Source organism: Mytilus edulis, chromosome 3, assembly GCF_963676685.1.
Source record: "Mytilus edulis chromosome 3, xbMytEdul2.2, whole genome shotgun sequence".
NCBI classification, from domain to species: Eukaryota; Metazoa; Mollusca; class Bivalvia; order Mytilida; family Mytilidae; genus Mytilus; species Mytilus edulis.
The window spans coordinates 12468105-12483557 of record NC_092346.1 but is presented as its reverse complement, the minus strand read 5'-3'; the positions used below and the strand labels follow the sequence as shown (position 1 = coordinate 12483557).

The window sequence follows — 15453 nt, the reverse complement described above, 5'->3', positions numbered from 1 at the left end:
ATTAATAGATGATGCACCTTTAGTGAAACCTTTCTGAAGCTTGTTTTGATGTTTATTTAGTGTACCCTCGATTCTAGCTCTAATACAAAGCTCCAAAATCTTACAAATGATGGAAATGACTGTGATGCCTCTATAGTTGGATGGTATAGTAGGGTCTTTGTCCTTTTTGTGGACAGGGGTCAGCAGACCTTTTTTGATGACTTCAGGAACATGCTTTGTATAGAATATATTGTTAATTAAGGTAACTAGGAATTCAGTCAACTCTGTTCCACCATAAATTAGATGTTCTGCAGTTAAACCTTCTACATCGCCAGCCTTTTTTCTTTTTAATATTGAAATACGCTTGGTGATTTCTGTTGAGGTAACAGGTTGAATTGTTATTTCTTGGTTTTCACAGATGTTGACAATGGTTTCCATGTCTAGCTTGACAAGATTATCATGACCAATGTTGAAGTTAGGATTTGAATTGGTTTTGGCTAATTTTTCAAAGTGATCTTTGAAGACGTTATTTATCTCGTTTGGAGTTGATGCTTCCTTTTCTTCAGTTCTAAGGGTGTGCGTGAACTGAGAAGAAGAAGACCGTTGAGTTTTAATAAGACGAAAAAATAGATCCTTATCCCTATCTGAAGCCATCATAATTTCTTCATGTAGTTTAATTCTTTTGTCAGCCGTTTGTTGCCTTTGTATTGATCTGACGGAACGTTTCGTCTCTAGTCTCTTCAAGTTGTAGATATTATTTTTCGAAGGAGGTGAACCAACCTTTTTCCACAGATAAAATGCCTTTTTTGACAGACCCACAGCTTTAGCAAGTTGTGGAGACCAGCTGATCTTCTTTTTTCTACTAAATTTGGATTTCCTACGGGGATAGCTCAAATTTAAAGCGTTAGTAAGACCAGAAATTAGCTGGTTTGTAGCTTGTTCAATACCGTAAGGTGTTCTCATGTTCAGATACTTTCTATCTTTTAGTTCCTCCTTCAAATTTTGTTCATAACTTGTTTTGTCAACCTTTTCCCAATTAATCTTAGTCACAATATCTCCATTCAGTTGTTTTTGAGCGGTCCGTAATCTAACAGAAAATTCAGCGGAGACGGGATAATGGTCTGATGTGTTGTGGCCTTCTCTTAAGATTTTCACCTGCATATATTCAGATGACTCGTCATCATTCTCTCTAGATTTTGTTAGAATGTAGTCTATCTGTGATTTTGAATCACCTTGATGGTATGTATGGTCTATAGGGTAGTTAGATGGTAGCTCTATTTGATTTTCCTTACAGAAGTTTTTAAACAGTTCATCTTGAGTGTCCTTGTATTTTCTATGGAATGAAGCATTAAAATCGCCGGCGATAATAATTGAATGAGTTCTTTGATATTTTAGTAGTAATTCTTTTAAGATGTCCAAAGCTGCTCGATAAGCATCATGACCTTTGTCGGTACCTCTTGAGGGGAGATATACATTTATAAGACATATTGGGTCTTTTGTGGTTGAAATTTCGATAGCCTGGATTCTGTTATCTCCATCAGGAAGTTGAGAAAACATAGTTGACATGGATTTTCTATACAAAATTGCAATACCTCCATGGCCTCTTGGTCTACTGATTGGAGATAAGGGTTCATTATCATCAATTTGTCTCGAGAAAGTTATAAAATCTGAATGATGTTGTTTCAATAATTCTTTTTCATAATTAAAAAGCCAATGTTCTTGTATCAGTACAATATCATGTTTATCAAGAATTTCATCAAAGTAGTTTTTATTGGAATTAAAGCCTTTAATGTTGAAAGAGACAATTCGGAGCGGACTTGATTTTCCTAAGGTTATATCATTCTTGTCACAGGGGCTGCTATGTCTGGGTCCAGGAGGAATGTTTGACCTTTGTCTAAAAAAGGATTGTATATGTGTTGAACATTCTTGTTTGGTGGCAATCCTACTGTGTCGGAACAATTTTCTGATATCATTGTCTCACTCCTTTGTTCAACAGCAAAACAGTTTTTACTATTTGAGTTTGAGGAATTTAATATGGTATTGGGATCCGGATTTTCAGGGTATGGTTTTGGTGAATCTCTAGGAGGACCACTTTGTGAAGGAACATTCAGGTTTGCTTTCATTCCATTTTCTTTTCTGACAGCAAAACTGTTTTTACTATCTCCTGTAGAACTGTTACTAATTAAGACATTAGGAGCATGAGAATAAGAATTTGAGATATGCTCTGGTACATTTTTATCAGTAGATGTGTTTATCTGTACCTTTCCTTGAGTAGATGACATGTGGTGAATTTGAGAATGAAGATGAGTAGATGGAGTGACAGCAAAACTGTTTTTACTATCTCCTGATGAACTGTTACTTATGTCATTAGAAACACAAGATTTTGTGATAAGCTCTGGTACAATTTTATTACTAGATGTGTTTATCTGTACCTTTCCTTGAGTAGAGGACATGTGATGAGTTTGAGAATGAGGATGAATTGATGGAGTGACAGCAATACTGTTATTACTATCCAAGGGAGATAATTGTGTTGCAACTGCAGCTCTATGATATATCATTTGTGGATGCTGGGCTTGCATATGACTATTTGGTATGTTTTGTGACGGTACCATTTGAGTTCTGCTTGGTTGTCTAAACATATAAGGTGGTGGAGCTGGAACTGTCTGCTGGAATAAGGGATGAACTGGTTGTTGTAACCAATGGTTTTGCACTGAAGTTGGAGAAGGTTGAACAACATGTTGAGAGTGTATTGTATGTACAGGGCCTTGTTGGTTCATATGTGCTGTGGCTTGCAGGTTGACTAGGTTTTGACTTTGTTGTCTAAGTGTGAAGAATTGATTTTCAAGGTGTTGAAGTCTCAAATTTGACATTTCCCGCTCAAGGTCTCTGATTCTATTATCCACTTGTGAACAGTGACAATTAGAACAGTTAGCACTGATTGATGATGGGGTCTGTCTATAACTATGAAGGTCAGGTCCATTTTGGTGGTAATCATTTTGACCGAGCTGAGTCAGTTTCATGTTCCTGATTAAGTTATTATTATCTAGTATGGTGTTCTCTAGAGCGGCAATATGTGCTTCTGCTACGGCGAGTTTGGATTTTAAATCATCTTGCTTCAGTGTCTTTTGTTTCTTTGGTCCAGTTTGTTTAGGTTGTTTTATTGAGTTATTATCTGTCTGCAAAATTGGAGAAGAGTTGTTTCTAAGAGCTCCTATATTAGTTGATTGTTGTTGAGCAGTATGAACTTGTTTTCCTGTATGGTCTTGTTGCATGTCCTTAGAGTTCCCACAATAAGGGTCTGATTTTGGAGATTTTTCAAGATTTCTGTTTATCTGAACTGTTTTCACCAAAGTATCAGGGGAGCATGAGGAACCAGTAAATTGAACCATGTTTCCGGGATCTGTTTCTATTTCTGAGATGGATAGGTCATTTATTAACGAATTACACTGTGTGCATTTGAATTGTTCCAATTCATCAATACTCATAGATTTGTATTGATCAGAAGTTATGTTTTGACATTGAAAATGGAATTTTTCTTCACAAGTGATACACATGATAAATTCGAAGTCGATTATGTTCTCAGAGCAACTAGCACAGTTTTTGTGAGATTGGGTAGAATCTGTTGCTACTATTGTCTCAATTGATGTCAAATTTTGAGTTCTGTTTAAATTGGTCAGGAGAGGATCATTTTCATCTCTACTGGATGTAGGTACGATTGCAGAATGGGAAGAAATGTTATCTGATTGTATCCAATTGGTAGAGTCCTGATCAGACAAGAAAGATTCCGCAGAACTTGATTCTTTACAATAAATACACAAATTTACTGGCAATAGACATCAGCCCGTGATAGCTCAGTTGGTAGAGCGGGAGACTGTAGTGTGATAGAATCTAGGAATCTCTAGGTCGGTGGTTCGACTCCGCCTCACGGGATATATTTTTGTCACCTTCCCTTTTTAGCCGAGGATTTGTTCTTTTCTTCAATGTGAGATTATATTCTCGGAAACTATTTGACTGGGTTTTTCTTTCTTGTTTGAATGATAATAATAAAGTAACAAACACATAAAATCCACTATGAATGATATATTAAAGGCGTAACATTGCAAAAATAACTTGTTAATATAATAGCTTCAGGCAAATAGAGTGTGTGCACCAAGTCAATTCTTAGATGTACAGTCTTGCAAAGAAATAGCACATATTAGTGGGAACAATCATTAGAATTTTATACATTCAAGTAATAGACTGTAACGATACTAGAGAGGTATTATCGTCTCAGAAATTGGACCTTTCAAATCAATACGAGTCAGGGAAGAAGCTGAGGTTTTTTGCTGATGCCTAGTGATCAGTCTTCGTCAACCGGAAGAAAATTCACATGTTTCAAATCATGCCAAGACAGATAGTCTTTCGAATGGACCTTTCAATTATTTTTTTTCTATTTTTGAGTACCTATACACTGTCGACCATGCTGTTGGTTAGATAAAAAGAATGGAAAACTGTCCATGTAAATTTACATCGAAACTATACGACTGTTAATTGATATGCAACCAAAACGATGCACGTGTACTCTGAAAGGTATACCGTCAAACTCACAAATAAAATCCGGGTATCTTCATGTTTTTGTCGATACACATTTCCTTGTCAAAGAGATTTTGATCGTAACAAGTTGACATGCGTAACAAGAAGGGATCGAATTTAATAAATTGAATGGTAAAAAACTAATTGCTCCGGGTGAGGATCGAACTCACAACCTCCGCATTCCTCATACTGTGCTATGCACAGTGAAGGTACTGTCTATAAGTACGGCGCGCTAACCGATTGTGCCACCGGAGCAATGTTACAAAGTGACATAAAACTTAAGCTTTTATACATCAGTTGATTTCTCGGTAAACGTCTGCATTATAAATGATTTCGAAGAATCTTTTTATTTCACTTACTAATGTTATGTTTTACATTTACTTTATTGATTGGATCAATATATAGTTTGGACGCTCCTGTTATGTTATGTTAAATAAAATGCGAATAATTATATTAAATATAAAGAACGCTGAATTTTCCGTTCATCGTGATTGAGATTTTGTCATGTCCTAATTATAAATATTGAGTAAGGTGTTCATGAAAACATTACTTTAAAATAGGCCACATTTTTAACATCATATGACCAACTTCCGCAGAACTTGATTCTTTACAATAAATACACAAATTTACTGGCAATAGACATCAGCCCGTTATATGCTACACCCTTGAAAGATGACATACCTTGCATACCTTAGCCAAATGTATAAAAATAGTTCCCAATTGAGTTTCCGAGTGAATTATCCAGGTGTCTTTAAAAGAACAGAATCTATTATGAATCACTTATTTTACAATAGGGTCACACATTGTGTATACTTCTTATTCTCATTCTAACAGCAAAAAGGTTGTTAACCTTTTAGGAACTACTTTACAGGATGCCGAGAGTATGGAAAGCAAGTTTCATAATTTTGATTTTATCAAAAATAAACTAAATCAAAATGGTTATCAATTTTACATTGTTATAAGGTGTTTTAACAATGTTTTTTGTTTGTTTAAGTTCTAAATCTTGTTAACAATAACAAAAAAAAATACTAAATAATTAAATACTATTGCTATATTATGAACATTCAACTTGTCCATACCTACATTTTGACATTGTAGAAGATCACGATTTTCTGCAGAAGATCATGATTTTCTCTGACTGTTTAAGACTTTATAACATTAAAAAAATGTATGCGATATGTGTATCTATAATGTTGTCTTAGTTACAAGATATATTTGTTTAAATGTATTTGCTTCTTACCAGCTTTTAGTTACTACGGGTACTCACTGAAATGTATTTAGTCCTTATTTTTTTGTTTCGTAACATGTGCATTGTGTCGATCTGATTTGTTGCGTGCCCTTTTTAGTTGATATTTTATATTTTGCATTCACACTCCTGTCTCAGGTTATTGGAATGACTGGTCACACACAAACATATAAAGCCCTTCACATTATGTATATGCCTGTCCAATGTCAAGAGCCTGTAATGCTGTAGTTGTCGTTTGTAACTCTTTGTCATATTATTTTTATTTTATTTTTTTTTTTATTGTTTTGTATATAAATCTTGTCATTATTTATTTCGTATGACTATTTGTTTTTGTTTTTTGTTTTTCAGGGTCATTATATCTTTCTATGGGGTATTGGGTTTGCTCATTGTTGAAGACTGTACATTCACTATACATCTTTTTTTCTAAAAAAATAATCGTGTATATACAAGAATGAAAACAAATAAAATACAAAAGTAATGCAACAATAAAATAAACTTTCATTTTTTTTTGTTTTGCATCAAATGCGCATTACGACAGTCAATGTCTTTTCTAATAAAAGGATAAAGAGCTACAAAGCGAAAAGGAAAAAAAAGTATAGACAAATCCAGGCAAGGAATCAGAGCTTTGCATGAGGGAGACACAATCCTTAATTTTAAACAACTGTGCAGAGTTAAAATCATATATCCACTATTACATTAGGAACTCCCACACACATACCTGGAAGGTTTTGGTTATTGGGACTAAGATTGCACTTTCAGGTAACTAATGTCAATCAACCATTGTTCTAGGGATGATGTTATATTGATCTACATTCGTTAATGAGTCTTTCCTTGAAGACGACCTGTCTCTGTGATATTGTCTGATTTTAACAGTTGGTTCCTTGATATAATCTTGAATGATGACGAATGATTATCCATGCAAGAACTTATACAAGAGTATAAGCCCAGCTCCTTGTATGCGTGCTAATAGGATTGGCCAACGTAGTGTCTGTGGTATGCTGGTAACAGTACATTGTACCTGATAATAAATTGTTATAAACTGGGCAGGTCTCCGATGTATCAATTCGCTTTGGTTAAGATGTACCTCTGTGCATAAGTTCTATACTACTGCCAATGTACACTCGAGGTGTGGTCGAACTAATGTTTTATACGCACTCAATTTTATATCTGATAGTTCTATACCGAGATCAGGATAGTGTTGAACAGTTTTCAGTTTTGCCTTATGATGTTGTTGTAAACAACACGGTTGAGTCACCCTAAAAATGGCTGCTGTCATGTTTTTGAGTTGTGGAAGATTCTTTACAGTAAGGAAATGTCAACAAACAGTAATAAACTTGAACATGACGATTTAGAACCATCTATATCGGAACGTACTGCTTTCATTTCACTGATTTCGACATCTTGACACACTCATTGATTACCTTGTGTTAGCTAAGCATTGATCCAAAATAGTATGTTTCATTGGATACAGTAGTAGCTCATCCTCTGTAATAGCCGCCGCTGTAGTACTGGGTCAAATGCCTTCAATACAAATTCAATACAAACATGGCTTATTGTTATCTACTATCCAATAATCCAGTAATCAGGTCCACCGATATAATTTGACAGGAATGACATTGAAATCAAATTTATAATCCATATGCGATGTATGCTACAGTTAATAACCTATATAATATACTATATATTTTAGTTTCTATATTGACATAGACGTAACTGTTATCATAGCTTAAACCAAGCCTGGATTACTTTCCATAAATGATAATTGATTGATTGATTGTTGGTTGCTTTACGCCGCATTAGCACAAAAAGGCTATATATAATGATAATAAAAATAATGATAATAATAATGATAATGACAATAAAAATAGTGATAATGATGATAATAATAATAATAATAATAATAATAATAATAATAATAATAATAATAATAATAATAATAATAATAATAATAATAATAATAATAATAATAATAATAATAATAATAATAATAATAATAATAATAATAATAATAATAATAATAATAATAATAAAACTATAACTTAAAATCGAAAGGACACAATTAAGTATGACGTAAAAAATAAATTATATGTGATAATAAAAATAATATTTTCAATAGGTTATATAATAAGAATAAAATAATCTTGTTTTTAAAGCCTCTCAGTAAGATAGTAAATAAAACATGAATTAAATGAATTAAAAATAGATAAATGAAACATCTGACGGTATTGGTGGTATCTTATAACGACCCGTCTCGACAGACAAAGATAAAGTACCACATCTTAGTTTACATAAACAAATTCGTTAGTGGCGTGGCATTGCGTTTAAAACATAGTGTTCATGTTGAAGGTCCTTCTTGTCACGTCTATATAGTCTGAACTTGTTTCCATTCACATTCGAAAATATAGTCATCAAATTTTAACACATATATATGAGGCTGAAAACTGACGAAACTAATATGTTTAACATAGTACAATATTAAGCGTTTGTCAGGCTACTGATGACGGCTGTTTGAAGTGTACATACTGTTTATCTAAAAATGTTCGCTACTCTGTTTCAAAATAACAAGCTTTCTAAAAGACTTTTTTAAATTGATAGTGTATAAAAAAAGGAAATAAATAAGAAGAACAAATTAGGGGTCCGTGTGCATGTGTTTTGTAATATATGGCACAATTTGGATAAAACCAGAGGATTCCGAATATCTGGCAAATTAAGAGTAACGAACATCCTTAATTTTAAAAACCTTAGTTCTCCTCACTCTAAGTATGACAATATCAAGTTTGGCTTTCTGAATAATACATAGTTTGTTGTTGTTTGTGTTGGTGTCTCTATTTTTTTCAGAAGGAGAAAGATGTTGCTAACTGACATAGTCTGTTGTTACATGTATGTATAATATTTCGGTAACATCTGGTATCCTATTTACATATGCCATATATGTACTTATAAGTTGCAAAACAAAAGAAATCATATTATATGTTAAGGAGAAACTGAAAATCCATGGGAAACACGACAAACGACAAGAAGACCAACAAAAAAAAAGAGGCAAAATACTACATAGAAAACTTAAGATTAAGCCACAAGGATTATACTGAAACCAGGGAATAAATCCAGGTACTATTTTTTTTTAGTTTTGTATCTGTATCGTAAAAGTATACTATACATTATAATGAATAAGCTCAACAACATGTGAACACAGAAACACGGACATTTGTTGTTAAAGCCCTTCGAGGTGTTGGATCCATAATTCCCTTGCACTTTGTTCTTTATTTGTTGTCTTTACTTACATTATTGATTCGATCATCAATGTAATTAAAATTGCTGTATGCCACAAGAGTGAAAAATATGAGAGTATGCTAAAATACATTAGCGTGTGTTCATAGCGTTATCGAAATTAGAATGTGTTCCCGGTGCAACCAAGTAAGTATATGCACCCAGTGTAATCAAGAATAGCGTATGTTCCCAGTGTTTATTAGCGTATATTTTCACAGTGTAATCAAGATCAGTGTATATGTTCGCATAGTAATAAGATTAGTGTATATGCTCCCAGTGTCAATTTTTTCTTTTTTTTTTTTTTTTCTTTTTTTATACATGAGCACTCAGACTGAAGGGTTTGGAAGACAATTTTAAAACGATAATCGCAATATGACTTAACTTTTTACTAATACAGTAATATGATTAGTATATAATATTAATAATTAATAGCTGTTAAAGAGTGATGAACATATATGCATAGAAAGAAGCTGGGTTTGTGCTTTATTTATTAACGGATGTCTAGTGAGTTAACAAAGCTATATTTAACCAATAATTTAAAAACAATTTATTCATAATAAAAATATTGGGATGCAGGCCTCAACCTTCATTCTCATGTTGGTGGAAGAGGTATGTGGCCAAAATTTTGTCATCATTGTGCTCCGAACATTAAAAGTATTTTATTGGAAAAAAAATATAACATATACACACAAATTATAACAATAAGTAACATATTTTACTAAGTAATATTGTTTTTATCTAAATATATATCTCTATTTCTATGAAATGTGGTGTTAAGAGTATGAATTAAACCACCTGAATTGTTTACATAAATAATTTGATAAATTGAATAAACATATGCATACATAGATGGGAATAGTTCCTGTGGTATGTTGAATAACAAACAGTGTAATTCATTTAAAACAAAAGTTTCATCATTTATTTCTATTCTAATGAAGTCATTTATATATTTTCGGAATAGTCTTAATGTTTTACAATGTAGCAGTAAATGATTTAGTGTTTCATTTTCCGAGTTACAGAAAAAGCACATCGGAAAAACGTTACTATAATTTCGTCTTTTTTGATTATCTTTAGTAGGAAGAGCATTATGCACAACTCTATAAATAAAATCTTGCTGGTAACTGCTTTTGATATTCCTAATATTACTCCATATATCTGTAAAATCGACATAGCTAAACTTTATTTCAATTTTATGTTTATGATTATCAATTTCGAGAATTTTCTTATAAATATTTTTGGGGTTTATACTTTGTAGATCAATTTTATTCTTATGATTTATTAAGAGAGCTTTTAATTTTGTATAAACTCTTGGTAAGATCCCAGTGTCAATAGGATCAGTGTATGTTTCAAGTGTATAGATAGTATGTTTTAATTGTATATATAGTATGTTCCAAGAGTAATCAAGTTGAGCGTATTTTTCCAGTGTAAACAAGATAAGCGTATGTTCCAAGCTAAGAGTACTCAAAATTAAAGAGTTATCACGATTAGTGTATATTCCTAGTGTAATAAAGAAACCTGCATTGTTCCAGCCAGTGTAATCAAGATAAGCGTGTGTTCCAATATAATTAATCTTCATAGAACATATATCAAATAATTACTGGCGATAGACCTGTTTTTGGTCCACCTTGGGAACGTACGTTGATAGTAATAACTTCATTAAATAATCTGTCATGTTATGATTATACTTCAATAACATTATAACCGCAGATAATATTTTTAGTCTTTACTAAATAAAATATAAAGCTTTATCATGTAGTGACAAACAAAAAACTGACAAAACATATAGATGGTGGTGATTAAATATTTATATATTTAGTGTGATTCATTACAACTGCAATTTGTCTTTCATATCAAAGCTTGAAAGCTAGTACTGTTTACTCGATGAAAGGTCGTGCAGAAGTCACGTACCGTCTGTGACAATGTGCTATACATTTGAAATTCTAAACGGAAGATAGTATCTTGTTGTCATCTCGTATGCTTAGATTCCTTTCGTAATCCTTCCTTGAACTTTGTTGCCATATATTCAAACACATGTTCCCATGCAGTGGACATCTGTGTCGTAAAGTCTGTCCCTAAACATCCATTAAAAGCATCTCTAATTGCCGGCCAAAGTAACTGCAAGTAGAAGGCAATTAAGATCATAAGCATGAGGGAAACCAAGAAACAAGCAGTATGTCCTTTTATATAATTTCGTTATTGCAAGGTATTTTATTTCTGAACCAAAAGATGCCGGATTCTGATTATGAAATTGACATCGTTTTTTTTATGTTTTTATTTTTTTGAGAAAAAAAAGGAGGGTTATAGATTTTATTTACATAAAGAAAGCTTATGGGTAAATGTGCACTTGCTTGTCCTAGTTTGTTAAGAACATACAGAGACCAACCGATGACCATTCGGTCTAACTGGTCCATATACTGTATCACTAGCATGTCAACACTGAGGTTGTTCGTTCGAATCCGGCACGTGCCAGGTACGTTCGACTCCAATCTTAAGGTGGCTCGTGGGTACAAAATTTTCAGCAAAAAATTAAACCTTTATTTTTTCATTACGAATTTTATTTATTACACTATTAGTTATTACTTTATGATATGGTAAAAAAAATCAACCCCAAAAAACGATTCGGTTTGGCCCCAGATAACTTTTAAAATGTTTATATCATTGAAAAAGCTCCAAATTATCTCCCTTTGGTGCAAAAATGCCATTTTTTGGCATTAAATTTGAAATATCTTTTTTAACTCATAGGTGACCTATATTTTTTATTATTGTTTTCAAATAAGCTGTACATAAACTAAATAATTGTAAAATTAAAGCGATTTTTGTCATTAGGTTATTTTTTTATTTCGATATTACCTCTATTTCTCCTATTAGCTCAACAGAAAAAAAGGACATTAACAAAAATGTATGCTTCTTCCAGAAGCAGATTGAGAGCTTAAATGAACGGTGAACCCATTTTTTTTATTTCATTTTTCTTTTAAGTATATGATGAAGTTCATTTATAAAAAAATATAGCGAAATCCTATATTAGAAAAAAAAATTGATTTATACCAAGGAGCCCCCGTAAGTGACTTAAATTGTCAGTGTTCTTGTCGACTTCCTCCACCAATAACAGTTGAACATCAATAAATAGCAAATAGTGTTGAAAGTGGCGTTACACATCAATTAATCAATCAGAACATACAAAAGCATGCAATAGTTAGTAGTTGTGTTACTGTGTATTATGACAGTTACTTTCAATTAGTTTGGTGTGTTTGAGCTTTGAATTTTGCCATTGATAAGAGATTTTCCATTTTGATTTTTAGCTCACCTGGCCTAAAAGGCCATGTGAGCTTTTCTCATCACTTGGCGTCCGTCGTCGTCGACGTCGTCGTCGTCGTCGTCGTCTGTCGTCGTTAACAATTTTTCAAACATCTTCTCCTCTGAAACTACTGAATGGATTTGAATGAAACTTAACATGATTGTTCCTTAGTATATCCTGCACAAAATGTGCGCTTCGATTTTTGATCCGTCAAAAAACATGGCCGCCGTTACTTAAAATAGAACATAGGGGTCAAATGCAGTTTTTGGCTTATATCTCAAAAACGAAAGCATTAAGAGCAAATCTGACATTGGGTAAAAATGTTCATTAGGTCAAGATCTATCAGCCCTGAAATTTTCAGATGAATCAAACCATTGTTGGGTTGCTGCCACTTAATTGGTAATTTTAAGGAAATTTTGCAGTTTTTGGTCATTATCTTGAATATTATTATAGATAAAGATAAACTGTAAACAGCAAAAAAGATCAGCAAAGTAAGATCTACAAATAAGTTAATATGACCAACATTGTCAATTGACCCCTTAAGGGGTTATTGTCCTTTAATGACAATTTTTCACAATTTGTTCATCATATTTGCTAACTTTAAAAAATCTTCTCCTCTGAAACTACTGAATGGATTTGGTTAAAACTTAGCATGATTGTTCCTTAGATTATCCTGCACAAAGTGTGTGCTTTGATTTTTGATCCGTCAAAAAACATGGCCGCCGTTACTTAAAATAGAACATAGGGGTCAAATGCAGTTTTTGGCTTATATCTCAAAAACGAAAGCATTAAGAGCAAATCTGACATGGAGTAAAAATGTTCATTAGGTCAAGATCTATCAGCCCTGAAATTTTCAGATGAATCAAACCATTGTTGGGTTGCTGCCACTTAATTGGTAATTTTAAGGAAATTTTGCAGTTTTTGGTCATTATCTTGAATATTATTATAGATAAAGATAAACTGTAAACAGCAAAAAAGATCAGCAAAGTAAGATCTACAAATAAGTTAATATGACCAAAATTGTCAATTGACCCCTTAAGGGGTTATTGTCCTTTAATGACAATTTTTCACAATTTGTTCATCATATTTGCTAACTTTAAAAAATCTTCTCCTCTGAAACTACTGAATGGATTTGGTTAAAACTTAGCATGATTGTTCCTTAGATTATCCTGCACAAAGTGTGTGCTTTGATTTTTGATCCGTCAAAAAACATGGCCGCCGTTACTTAAAATAGAACATAGGGGTCAAATGCAGTTTTTGGCTTATATCTCAAAAACGAAAGCATTTAGAGCAAATCTGACATGGAGTAAAAATGTTCATTAGGTCAAGATCTATCAGCCCTGAAATTTTCAGATGAATCAAACAAACCATTGTTGGGTTGCTGCCACTTAATTGGTAATTTTAAGGTAATTTTGCAGTTTTTGGTCATTATCTTGAATATTATTATAGATAAAGATAAACTGTAAACAGCAAAAAAGATCAGCAAAGTAAGATCTACAAATAAGTTAATATGACCAAAATTGTCAATTGACCCCTTAAGGTGCTACCTAACACTACAGGGAGATAACTCTGTAAAATCAGTAGAACGTTTTAATTACGTTGTGTTGTTAAGGGAATATTAAGCTTCTCAATGATCAAAATTGGTGTTTTTCAAACTGCTATATAACCAGTGTAATTTTTCTGATAAAATGGTTGGTTCAAAATTTTTGAAATTTTTATATTTTTGTTAAAGGGTCAAAGTAAATACTTTGTCAAAATTTAATGAAAATTAAACGAGCCAAATTAATTTTAGTGAAAGTGTTGGGTACCACCTTAAGGGGTTATTGTCCTTTAATGACAATTTTTCACAATTTGTTCATCATATTTGCTAACTTTAAAAAATCTTCTCCTCTGAAACTACTGAATGGATTTGGTTAAAACTTAGCATGGTTGTTCCTTAGATTATCCTGCACAAAGTGTGTGCTTTGATTTTTGATCCGTCAAAAAACATGGCCGCCGTTACTTAAAATAGAACATAGGGGTCAAATGCAGTTTTTGGCTTATATCTCAAAAACGAAAGCATTAAGAGCAAATCTGACATGGAGTAAAAATGTTCATTAGGTCAAGATCTATCAGCCCTGAAATTTTCAGATGAATCAAACAAACCATTGTTGGGTTGCTGCCACTTAATTGGTAATTTTAAGGAAATTTTGCAGTTTTTGGTCATTATCTTGAATATTATTATAGATAAAGATAAACTGTAAACAGCAAAAAAGATCAGCAAAGTAAGATCTACAAATAAGTTAATATGACCAAAATTGTCAATTGACCCCTTAAGGTGGTACCTAACACTACAGGGAGATAACTCTGTAAAATCAGTAGAACGTTTTAATTACGTTGTGTTGTTAAGGGAATATTAAGCTTCTCAATGATCAAAATTGGTGTTTTTCAAACTGCTATATAACCAGTGTAATTTTTCTGATAAAATGGTTGGTTCAAAATTTTTGAAATTTTTATATTTTTGTTAAAGGGTCAAAGTAAATACTTTGTCAAAATTTAATGAAAATTAAACGAGCCAAATTAATTTTAGTGAAAGTGTTGGGTACCACCTTAAGGGGTTATTGTCCTTTAATGACAATTTTTCACAATTTGTTCATCATATTTGCTAACTTTAAAAAATCTTCTCCTCTGAAACTACTGAATGGATTTGGTTAAAACTTAGCATGGTTGTTCCTTAGATTATCCTGCACAAAGTGTGTGCTTTGATTTTTGATCCGTCAAAAAACATGGCCGCCGTTACTTAAAATAGAACATAGGGGTCAAATGCAGTTTTTGGCTTATATCTCAAAAACGAAAGCATTAAGAGCAAATCTGACATGGAGTAAAAATGTTCATTAGGTCAATATCTATCAGCGCTGAAATTTTCAGATGAATCAAACATCCAATTGTTGGGTTGCTGCCACTTAATTGGTAATTTTAAGGAAATTTTGCAGTTTTTGGTCATTATCTTGAATATTATTATAGATAAAGATAAACTGTAAACAGCAAATATGATCAGCAAAGTAAGATCTACAAATAAGTCAATTTGACCAAAATTGACCTCTTTAGGAGTTAT

The 15453-nt window shown here is 32.5% G+C and overlaps 2 protein-coding genes, 1 long non-coding RNA gene and 2 other non-coding genes across 6 annotated transcripts in view; 2 read left to right on the top strand and 3 right to left on the bottom strand.

Annotated features, from left to right (window-relative positions):
- Positions 1 to 1811: 1811 nt before the first annotated feature.
- Positions 1812 to 3368, bottom strand: LOC139515042 (transcription intermediary factor 1-alpha-like). Its single transcript, XM_071304602.1, has one exon. The coding sequence runs from the start codon at positions 3366 to 3368 to the stop codon at positions 1812 to 1814; it is 1557 nt and encodes a 518-aa protein (XP_071160703.1).
- Positions 3369 to 3819: 451 nt separating this feature from the next.
- Trnay-gua (transfer RNA tyrosine (anticodon GUA)) lies at positions 3820 to 3909 on the top strand. Its single transcript is given in 2 exon segments — positions 3820 to 3856; positions 3874 to 3909. It is a non-coding gene; the product is annotated as a tRNA-Tyr (tRNA).
- Positions 3910 to 4696: 787 nt separating this feature from the next.
- Positions 4697 to 4806, bottom strand: Trnai-uau (transfer RNA isoleucine (anticodon UAU)). The gene is made up of 2 exons: positions 4769 to 4806; positions 4697 to 4732 (listed from the first exon to the last, which is right to left on the bottom strand). It is a non-coding gene; the product is annotated as a tRNA-Ile (tRNA).
- Positions 4807 to 10774: 5968 nt separating this feature from the next.
- Positions 10775 to 15453, bottom strand: part of LOC139515829 (cytoglobin-1-like) — a 49629-nt gene continuing 44950 nt past the window's right edge. For both annotated transcript variants that reach the window (XM_071305546.1, XM_071305545.1), the window contains exon 3: positions 10775 to 11179. In XM_071305546.1, coding sequence (XP_071161647.1) covers positions 11030 to 11179 — 150 coding nt within the window. In that variant the 3' untranslated portion in view covers positions 10775 to 11029. The remainder of the gene's footprint in view (positions 11180 to 15453) is intronic.
- Positions 12355 to 15400, top strand: LOC139515830 (uncharacterized). Its single transcript, XR_011662847.1, has 3 exons — positions 12355 to 13899; positions 14177 to 14676; positions 14954 to 15400. It is a non-coding gene; the product is annotated as an uncharacterized lncRNA (long non-coding RNA).